Genomic DNA, 11,267 nt, shown 5'->3' with positions numbered 1-11,267 from the left:
CATTATATCAATAACTTAGAATTGGCATGCCAATTTCCACCTCTAAATAGTTTCTTTAATAAGGTAGGCCAAGGGAGGGTGCCCACCTAGAATTTTTTAATTATGCAAAATCGCCATTCTGCATAGCTTTCTTTAGGGTGCTCCAAATCCAGGTCAATTGAATGTAAGGAAGAGCTTTAAAAATGTTATAGTATGGAACTATAAGAAGCTAAGGAAGATAAGGCCAATAAGTGAAGTTAGATCCTTTGAAGAACTGTGCTCACAAGGTGAGGTTGAATTTCTTTTCGACCTCAAAATTGGTGGCTAAAATAATTTCAGTAGTCCCTATAGAGAACCTTAGCTACAGTAGCAAGAGCACACACCCACCTCTTTAGTAGGGCAACCTTTTACTCAGTTAGGAGGCTTAGAGGATCGTGCGACTTCTTATGCAAAACAGGAAAACTTATTGCTAGTTCTCATTGGATTTCCTTTGCCCTATTTTAAAGTTATAGAGATAATGCATATAGGGAGTGAGCTTTACTCCCACCTTCAAATAGTATAAAGGAAAGTAGAAAGTAGAAAGTAGAAACTAAAACAAACTAAAATGTCACTAGGGGTATGAGTCCTGATTTATTTAAATTGAGGTGATTTTACCTTTAGAAGATAAGTTTTTTGTGATTTATCTTAATCATGTTAATTTATTTTATATAAAAATTGAATCTCTAATAAGATTTGGGTTATTTGTATTGAAAAATCTACTGAGTTTTCCATTTGGCGAGATAGAGTCATTTTTTATTTTCTTTGCACTTAAGGTTTTTTCTTTCTTTTCTTCCGGTCTTTTTGTTATTTAGTGCCTTATTAAATATTGACGAGACACTATAAGAGAGAGAGAAATGACCCGTACTAATCTTCTTCTTCATCTTCTACTTCATATGTTGTTGTGGTAATTATTATTTTTCTTCTCTTTTTCTTCATCTTCTTCATCATCTTCTTTTTATACCGCTCATTTTTTATCTCTTAATCCTTTTTTATACAAGTTTCTAATCGCTCTCTTATCTCTAATCTCTAATCTTCTTTTTATACAAGTCTCTATTCTTTTTCTACTTTACCACTGAAATTGTTAAAAAAAAATGAATTGTATATGAAAAAAAAAATGAAAGTTATTAAAAGATAACGAAATATGAATTATCACAACTATCTCTAATTAATCTCTTACTTTATTAATTAAATAGCGATTATAGAGACTCATAATATAAAAAGAGAGAATGATTAATAGAGACTTGTATAATGATTAATAGAGACTTGTATAGAAAGCGTATAGAAAAAACAATGAAAGTTGTTATTATATTTGAGAAAGTTGTATTATATTTACAAAAGTTGTTAATATATTTTTTCTTTTTCTTATTTTTTGTTATTGCTCATTCTTCTTAATCTAATTCACCACTGAAGAAATAACAATAACAGAAAATAAGGAAAAAAAGAAACATATTAACCTACTTTCATAAATGTAGTAAAAACTTTCACAAATATAATAACAACTTTCGTTGTTTTTTCTATACGCTTTCTATACAAGTCTCTATTAATCATTTTCTTTTTTTTTCTATACAAATCTCTATAATCGCTCTTTAATTATTAATATAAATGATTAATTAGAGATAGTGGTGAGAATTTATATTTCGTTGTCTTTTAACAACTTTTTTTTTATACACATTTCTTTATCTTTTAACAACTTTAGTGATAAAGTAGAAAAATGATTAAAGACTTATAGAAGATTAGAGATTAGAGAGCGATTAGAAATTTAATAAAAAAGATTAAGAGATTAAAAAAAGGAGCAGTAGAAGAAGAAGATGGCGAAGAAAAAAAAAGGAAGATGAAGAATAGTAATTAAAAAGAAAAAAAGTATAGGTCATTTCTCTCTTTCTCTTATAATGTCCTGTTAATATTTAATGAGATACTAAATGACAAAAGGAGCAAAGTTGAAATAAAAGTAAGAAAAAAGCCTCAAATGCAAGAAAAACTAAAACTGACCCTAGGCGACCAAATCGAAAACCAAGTGGATTTTCCATGCAAATAACCCATAGGATTTTCATTATCGATATAGACCCAAAACTATTTAAAAATAAAATGAAATGAAAGCTTAACTAATTTATAGAAAATATTAAAAAGAGAATATCGTCACGTAATTGCTCTAGCTAACGAGACTGAGTTTCTTGCACCAAAAAGCCACTTGGTGTTTGTTTTTGTGAGATAGACTTATTTTTAATTTTCTTTCTTCCAAACTTGCCTTTCTATCGTTTAGTGCTCATTAATACTAATGAGATAATATAAGTGAAATCATTTGTACCATCTTTTTCTTCTTCTCCTTCGTATGCTATGTCTTCTTCTTCTTTATTATTATTTCATTATAGAAAATATTTTGTCGCCACTATTTTTCTTTTATCTTTTAATCTTTTTTTATATATATCTCTCTAATTGCTCTTTAATTAATATAATAAAAAAATAACTAGAAATAGTTTAAATAAATAAAAGCTCTAATCATTGTTTAAAAAGAGAACTTAATTTATATTGCAAATAATAATTATAATTAGTTTAATAACTAAAATTACTACATGATTATTATCTTTTGTATGTAAATTATAATTACAAAATATGTAAATTCTATAGTGTATAAAAAATAAAAGTTATTATTATATTTGCTAATATATACATATATATATATTCTTTTTTTTTGCTACTACTGTCTCTTCTTCTTTATATTTGGAATCTCTAGTAATCTTCTTTTGCTACCGTAAATTACAGTGAGAAATTTTATAATTAAACTATAAAATTTTTATTTAAATTAGGAATTTTTTATTCCATCATAAATTGAGTCCGAATATAAAGAAATACAAAAGTCATTAATCATGACATCATTGATCTTATCCGATTAATTTTATATTATTTAAACGTCAAATAAATATTTTTTCAAATCTATAAAGAATTAAAATTTTTTAGTTTAAGTATAAATTAAACTAAGAAATTTCTATACAATTTAAAAAAAATTAAAAAAATAATCATGTGAAGTTAAAAAAGTATGAAACTAATTGAATAAAAATTTACGATATCTTGCAAAAAATTTATAGTTCGGATACGAAATTTATAGTTCAACTATGAAATTTTAACACTAATTCAGAATTTTTTAAATAGATACTGTAATTTATTTATAACATAGATTAAATTCTATTTTAAAATATTAATTAAATAATTTTTTTATTTAAACTATATTAATTAAAAAATAATAGCAACAAAAGAAGGAAAAGAAACAATTATAAAGAAGACTAAGAGAAGAAGCAGGGCAGAAGAAGAGGATTAAAAAAAATAAAAGTATACTCTTACGTTGTCCCATCTATATTTAATAAGCATTTAATGTCTGAAAAGTAAATTTGGAAGATAGAAGAAAAGGAAAAGCATCAAGTTTGCAAAGGAAACTAAAAAAACTAATTAAAATTTTGATGCAAATAATCCTGACTAAATAAACTTAAGCTTGTTTTAATTTATTGACATGTGGTTTTACTCAAAACCAGGCAGTGTTAAATAAGACTAATTTCGTTTACACTCTTTTCCTAGCTTTCCGTAACTTTGGCTAATCTAATATTTTAAAAGATATTTAATATTTGTATTTTCTGCTGTTGGATAGCTAATAATATGTTTGAGGGTATTAGCGATAATTAAGTCAAAACAAGGGGTGGTTTCTAATAATTATTTATTTATTTTTAATTTCTTCGTTCGAAAAGGTAAAAAAAGAAAAAAGAAAAGAAAAAGGAAGCATCAATTCAACGCGGCGCATCTTTCCCATCACAGTCACCTCAAACTTTGGACGTGTAACGCGCTGCTTGGCTCCAGCGCCGCGCGTGACCCTGACGCAATTTTCCCATTGATCGGTCCCTCCGACGGCTGAGATCACCTCATCGCCCCATGTTGGTTTTTGCCTCTCTCTCTACCTCTCGAGATTTATTTTATCGAAGCTCGAGCGCGTACTTTGAGATAGACGACGGTAGAGCGGAGCTGTAGCTTCACAGGCCCCCCTTCTTCTCGATCGCCTGTGTGCGTGCGTCTCTCCCTCTGATCGGTCTCGTGCGATTCTTTGTTTTGTATTCTTCGATTCGGTTGATTTTCTCTCGCCTTTTCTCCGTTGTTTCTTTTGCGATTTCTAGGGTTTTGATGCGACGATGCTTCTGTGTTAGGGTTTTCTTTGTTTTTTTATGCGTCGAGTGGAATACGATTGATTGCTGAATAGTTTTGATGATTGGAACAACGATGTGTGTGTTTGTAGTGCGTCTGTTAGGGTTTCGGGGTTTGCGTAGTTGCCGATGGCGTCGAAGAGGATTTTGAAGGAGTTGAAGGACTTGCAGAAGGATCCTCCGACGTCATGCAGCGCCGGTATGTTCTATTCTGATGCGTGTTGTGAATTTATTTTTTACCACTTCGAAGGCAGGATGCAACCTTGATTTGTTGGTAGCCTTGATGATTTTTCGAAGTAGTTTTATTTATTTTTATATTTTCCTTCGCCTTTCTTTTTTTGTATGCTGTGTGATTGGTTGAAGTGAAATTTCAGGTCTCGGTTAGCCGAGATTTTATATCTCGGCACATCTCGTAATAATCTACTCCTGTTATGAGTGGGTGAGGGCAGTTTGCCTTTTTTGGATGAGATTTTCTTTTTCCTAGATGCATGAACAGAATCCAGAAAGGGAGTAATTCTTAGTATGTTGATTCAAGATTTTTGTGGACCTTCCGAGGCATAGAATTCCCTACCATATCGTGGTTTTCTCTTTTTCACATCATGCATTGCTTGTATTAAATTCTATATGTTTGAAACGATCCAAGCATGATCAATTGAGTCGGGCATGAATTTAATTTAAAGCTGAGCTTAAGCACAAGCCGGCTCGATAAGGCTTGTTTTATATATAAATAATAATAAGAAATAATATATAACTATATATATAATAGATAAGATTTAATTTGATTACATGTTTGATTTGGTTTTATAAAATGTAGGCCACCCAAGATTTAATTCAAGCTTGGTTCGAGCTTGATCCAATTCAAGCTTTTGTTCGAACCTCAGTCAATTTTGATTTAAAATAGGCTTGAATTAATCAATCCAAGCTTTATCCTTTAGCTTAGGCTTGAAATTAATTTCAAGCAAATCTTGAACGGACCTTAGTGCCTTTAAATATATTAAACAAAGTATTCGTTATATATTGACATGGGTATATTTCATTTGTGCTTTTAATATTCTAAAAGGATAACTTTTTGTGGATATAATATAGCCTTAGATTCTTTGGTCGATAGATGTATCGGCCTTTTGTAGTTTTTTTAAATTAGTTGAAGGGTAGTTAGGTTTCTAATTTTTTACCTCATTGATAGATGCTGTGCTAAGTAAATTGGACCATCCATGTTGTCAGTTTCCCATTTGGTGCCTGGTGCAATTATTGAAGACATGCTCTGCCACTGAGTTAGGTTGTTGATTGATTTGGCTACAGGTTTCATTGTCTATGCTAATGATGTACTGACAAATTTCTGATAACGACCTGATCCTTTCTGCTCCACTAATCAACTAACTTGAGTACTTCCTAATGTACTGAGTCTAATTACAGAAATCTCTCTCACTGTGTGAAGTGACAAGTGGGTGCAATGATTCATTCAATTATTAAAGACCAGTCATACGACATCATATTTAAATTTCATGGTCATAATTATTGACCTTTAATTGATCTCCTATTTATGAATTTGGTGAGGAAGACTTGATGTTGCATTCATTGGTTGCTTCTTAGGTGGCTTTCTTTTCTAATTGTTAGTTTGTTTCACTTATAATGGCTGCACAACCTGTCGTGTTGTGCTGGTTGAGCAATTTGATTGGGTTAACTGCTGAGATCAATCATTTCACTACTGCTTTTCGATTTTGTTTGTGGGATGAGCCATTATTGAAGTCCCATCTGATTTACCTCATTTTTTAGGGCACATACACAAGGTTAAAGTTGTTTATTTTTGAAATTAGATTTTGCAATTATGTCCAGCTTCATAGAATGTAGTGGTTTGACATATGTTCCTTATACTAGATTTTAGGTATTGTGCCTGTATGCTTGCCATTCTAGACGACGCTAATGCATATACTCAAGGGCCATATTTAAATGTGATGAGGTATCTTATATATGTGTGATGTTGTTTCTACTTGCAATCATGTATATTGTTGTTATGTTGTGTGCTAAAGCAAACTTCTGAACTATGCCCAGCACATTTATAAGTTGCCTACTCTTTTGAGATTTTTTTTTCTGAAGTTTTATTTTATTTCTTTTCGAAAGCAATGCAAGGTATATGCCTTATTTCATGGTACCTTATTCACTCATTTGATGTGGATTTGTTCTCCTACATAAATATTAAAAAAAGAGAAATTTTAGTTGATTGCACTTTCCATATCTCATGGATCTTTAAGTGAGATCATTGCTAATTTCAAGATCTTATTTTAAATCTAAACCTAGCAACTCACTGCCAAAAGGAAAAAAAAAACATATGATGAGCTGTTGTATGTTTAACAAAGAAAATCGGTTGGATTAAATCCGACCAAGCCGGCTTCCTTATCTAGATTGGTCCGGGTACATATGAAAATTTGCAAAGCGTCTCGAATTCAGATTTGGATACAAATAATAGTTATAGAAAATGTTCGAATACAGATCTGAAAATGGTTATATGAATATTTGTTGGATCTAAGTATCGCATATCTGTTGACCTGCACAATATTTATAACAGTTGGTAAGTTAGTAACCTGATTTCTTGTCTACCGCATCCTATCTCAATCTGACTCATTAACAGTTTAACACTATGCCCGCCCTAACAATCTCCATATCCATCTCTTTCCCTCAATCCCTCTTCATCCGCTGCCTCCATCACTAAGCAAGAAATGATAATCCTTAGTAGTTCTTTATTTCCATCTTCTATTCTACCATTCTCACTCTTCACTGTTGGCCGTTCTTGTGTGGCTATGCCCACTTCAGCAGCGACCTCTCCTCCTAGGCCACCCTCGATCTAAATTGACTGCAACCCAGCTCGAACATCCTCCATTCCTTGTACTATTGTGATATCAGGGCAAGGTGCTTTGGAGTTGCATGTAACATTCTGTATTTCAGAAAATTTCTGCCTCAAATCCTGCATTTCTCTATTTGCAAATATGTCCTTGGTTTTTGGTTTCTTTTGAAGTAACTTGTAATAACCAGAAGAAAGTTAGAACCCTTTTCTTTTTCCTTCAGAGTGCTACAGATCAGTCACAATATGGTTCTAGCCTTTTAGGGCCTGCTATTTCAGTGGAGTTTTGAATAATGTTGAGAAAACAATTGACTCAAAATCTTATCCCCCACTCATTTGAATCAGAATTCCAAGTGCTTAAGGTGTTGAAACTGGTTTAGTTTTGGAAACCTTATTTCAACAAATAGTTTGAATTTTATGCATGTCATAAACTTAGTTTTTGAAATTGGAAACATGGTAGAAGTGTAATTTCTTATTTACTATCAAATATTTCACACTGTAGAAATTGGACATATAGTTAATACCTGCAACCTTCCTTCCAGTTTTTCTGGTTTTTTTTTCTTGAATATGTTGTTTCAGAGGCTTGATATTTTTTCTGGTGATATTTTTGTTGCATGTTGGTGAGATAATCAGATCTGCTGGTTGTATGTTTGTTAATAGGGCCATATGTTGGAACTTGCTAAGGTTGTAATTCTCTAAGATAGGGACTTTGGTTTTTACCTTGTTTGGCAGACTTTTGAACTTGTCTGGCCGTTTAAGCCTCTTATTTATGACTTGTAAATATAATTAAAGTATAAAAATCAGGAAAAGAGAAGAAATGATCAAGCAAATATAATCCGATTTTGCATATTTTATTCAGTATTCCTGCAGTGAATTGAGTAGGCAATTCAAATATGTATTTGGTCTCTTATCGTTAATAGTGGATTACGCATGAACTATAGATAGGAAGAATTGAGTAGAACTTTGCCCATAATATCTGCAAAAAGTATATTTGTGTATATTCATCATTTCATAGAAGCATATAAAATTATTTGTATATGTGCAAGTTTATTTATACTCCTATTCCTAAAAGGCAAGCTTCGTATCTACTAAGCATTTGTATATGTGATACCGCAAGCATACCTCTACCGAGCATTTGTATATGTCATACCGCATGCATACCTCTTTGCTCTCTTTTATTTTTCCTCTGTTGTTAAATTATATTATAGCCTCTTTGGTCTATTAGATTGTTAATATTCTAAAACATATTTCTCTATTAATGTAGTTTTATTACGGTGGAAGAAAAATGAATACGAAAATATAGAGACTAGTCAAAATACTGCATCTTCTTGGATAATAATGCTTATTTGTGGAAATTGGGCGAATGTGGAGACACTCATAATTTTAGATGCAACTATTATCAATAAGTCTACAAATGATCACATTATAGAGTAAATGCTCATTTGTCGAAAAATAAGTGAGTATAAATTATAGGTTGTTCAAAAGTGAGTAGTGAACATATTATGGAAATAAAAAGGGTTGTCAATATGGCCGAGTTGAGAATTAGAAATTTGATGCCCAAATAAATTCTTTTGTCAAAATTTGTGCAAGTGGCATTTTCCAATAGCTCAATTGGAGGTGTAGGTTTTGGTAAGTGAGAGACATCAAGAAAAAGGAGAGCAACGGGAATGATACCTATTGAGAAATCATTAAATTTTGATACTCGCAATCAATCATATCGTGAGATTGCAAGAATGTTTTATTCAGCTGAGGCTTGTATCTCGGTTACTTAGACATGTTTTGCATTTTTGGGGTTTATAATAATAATTTGATGTCTTTGTAGGATTGTACATTTTTGATTGTCTTTTAATCTTTTTATGTATCTAAATTAGTTATTATAGCTTGATTTATATACTTTTTAGCTCTTATAGCTTAATGTACATTTCTTAGTTCTTTGAATGATATTTCTTAGTTTTTATAACTTGATGTATGTGCATTTTATACTATTAGATTACAAACTTTTATTTTAGATGTATCAATAATTATATGTCTTTTATTTATTTATTTATTTTGTCATGTCCAATTCTCTGTCTGGGTCCTATTTTTTCAAAATTTGTCGTGTCATAGTGTCCAACTGTGTCCATGTCTTAGCTACATGGTTGTCACATAACTTGTCAGCAAACTTTCCATATAGTAGGAGAGATAAAAGCCATTTTTACCAAATAAACCAAACAAGGAAAGCCTATTTATATCCACTGGCAACTATACTAATTTTTTTTTTCTGAGTTCAACTTTGTAATATGAAAGCCATAAGTTTAAAGCCTGCCACTGTCTAAAATTCGGGCCATATAGACTTGTCATAATTCTCAAATAGCGACATTCTTGATACGTTATGCTTCTTACTGTTGTTTGTAAATGCTTCTGTGGCTTCTCATGATTTCAATTCCCTATTTGGTGGTAGGCCCTGTGGGGGAGGATATGTTCCATTGGCAAGCAACTATTATGGGACCTGCGGACAGCCCGTTTGCTGGTGGAATATTTTTGGTCACCATTCATTTTCCACCAGACTATCCTTTCAAGCCACCAAAGGTAACTCACTCAGTTTGTCTGAGTAGTATAGGAGTTTACATGTGCATCAATCTAGTAATGTGATGTTTGAAGAATCAACCAGTCAGTTCCTGACCTTTGTATAAGTTTTGTGACTGCTGATTTAACCATCATTACTGTAGCAATCATCAGATTTTATGCTAATCATTGAACTGGACTGATGAACTCTTAAGTTGGCTATTAGATAAGTGGGGTAACTCTGCTTTTGCAGTCTGGAAACATGTGCATCCTAAAACCTTGAAAGTAGTCTCCTTTTAGGGCAATACATGGTCTCAATATATATTGTTTTTTTCCTGGGATGCGTATTATGTGAATCATAAACGGAAAACTTTTTGTTGGTCAATTTAGGTCTCCTTCCGCACGAAGGTTTTTCATCCGAATATCAACAGCAATGGTAGCATTTGCCTCGACATACTCAAGGAGCAGTGGAGCCCTGCTCTGACTATATCGAAGGTAATTCTAAGTATTACACAATTCTTGTTTATTGGAAGATTTTTTTTAGATAATTTTTTTTTGCTTATGGATGTCTTTCTAGAATGCTTTTCCTTCCTCAATATTTTTTGACTAGTTCTCTTTTAGATTATAATATTTTATCTCTCAGTTTATTATTATTATTATTATGATCATCATCATCATCATCAGCATTCTTATTATTATTATTGTTATTGTTATTGTTATTGTATGTTGAAACACTTATCGTGAGCACTGAGCTTGATGTTAGTCAATAATGCAGAGCCTTTTTCTTCTAGATACATCGAAACTTTAGTGCTTCCAGTAGTATCAACTTGTTATGTGAAACTGAGGTCCATGATTCCTGTTCCAGGTGCTTCTATCTATTTGTTCACTGCTTACGGATCCCAACCCTGATGACCCACTGGTGCCAGAGATTGCTCACATGTACAAGACCGACAGAGCCAAGTATGAGTCCACTGCTCGTTCCTGGACCCAGAAGTATGCCATGGGTTAGGGCATCTGATGAATATTGATCCAAATCTTAACGCCTTCAAATTTCTCGTCCAATGAACAAATGGAACTTCCTTTGGTCCTACAAAGTTGTCTTTTGATCACCTTAATGGTTGGGTATATTATCTAAAGATCTGGTAGTTTATAATTTCCCTCCTTGACTCTGCTACTATTATGAAAGTATGGTTTCTTTTTCTACTTAAGCAGTAAAATAGTTATTATTACGTGGTCACTATGATCCAAGCAATACAGAAGCCTGCCGAGAAATAGTATCTCTATACATTCTTCAGCTGCTGGATCTTTGGATCATTCGAAAGTAACAGTACAATATTGTCGAGAAATCTTTGAGCTTTTTATTACAAGCTGAAAACGTTATACATTAACACACTGCTTTAGTTTCCCTGGAGGACTTTACATGGAAGTCAACGAGAATGTAATCCAGTCAGTCTTAGCCCGGTGTAATAAATAAACCATTTATTAAGCTTGATCTAGTTTTAACTTTGTAGGCCTTACCAACAAAGAATGGGTGGATTATTGTGGGATGATCGACTTAAGGGTCATCCTGCGTACATCTCATTAAGACTGGAGTCCCGTTGAGAACTTGTGCAGTCGAACAATGTCCTTTCCTTTCGTATTTATTTAGATGCTGCATCCGATTTATAAATGAGAGACTACATAATTTA

The 11,267-nt window shown here is 32.2% G+C and overlaps 1 protein-coding gene across 2 annotated transcripts; it reads left to right on the top strand.

Moving 5' to 3' along the window:
• Nucleotides 1–3,905: 3,905 nt before the first annotated feature.
• On the top strand, nt 3,906–10,782 carry LOC140769930 (ubiquitin-conjugating enzyme E2 28-like). 2 transcript variants are annotated; one of them, XM_073110840.1, is made up of 5 exons: nt 3,906–4,062; nt 4,292–4,398; nt 9,476–9,603; nt 9,970–10,074; nt 10,445–10,782. In XM_073110840.1, the coding sequence occupies exons 2-5, from the start codon at nt 4,329–4,331 to the stop codon at nt 10,586–10,588; spliced, it is 447 nt and encodes a 148-aa protein (XP_072966941.1). In that variant the 5' UTR covers nt 3,906–4,062; nt 4,292–4,328; the 3' UTR covers nt 10,589–10,782. The 2 variants fall into 2 exon arrangements, with proteins under 2 accessions (XP_072966941.1, XP_072966942.1); XM_073110841.1 differs by having other exon boundaries at nt 3,914–4,066.
• Nucleotides 10,783–11,267: the final 485 nt, after the last annotated feature.

The sequence above is a fragment of the Typha angustifolia genome, chromosome 11, assembly GCF_048772165.1.
Source record: "Typha angustifolia cultivar Huaian chromosome 11, ASM4877216v1, whole genome shotgun sequence".
Lineage (NCBI taxonomy): Eukaryota > Viridiplantae > Streptophyta > Magnoliopsida > Poales > Typhaceae > Typha > Typha angustifolia.
Note: the sequence above shows the minus strand (reverse complement) of the source record. Positions and strands in the feature narration are given on the sequence as shown.

Bases quoted from the DNA above. Each gene is read 5' to 3' on its own strand.
- LOC140769930 (XM_073110840.1), top strand. From the start codon at position 4,329: ATGGCGTCGAAGAGGATTTTGAAGGAGTTGAAGGACTTGCAGAAGGAT. The intron at 4,399-9,475 runs GTATGTTCTATT...ATTTGGTGGTAG, and splicing joins TCCGACGTCATGCAGCGCCG to GCCCTGTGGGGGAGGATATG. The intron at 9,604-9,969 runs GTAACTCACTCA...TGGTCAATTTAG, and splicing joins ATCCTTTCAAGCCACCAAAG to GTCTCCTTCCGCACGAAGGT.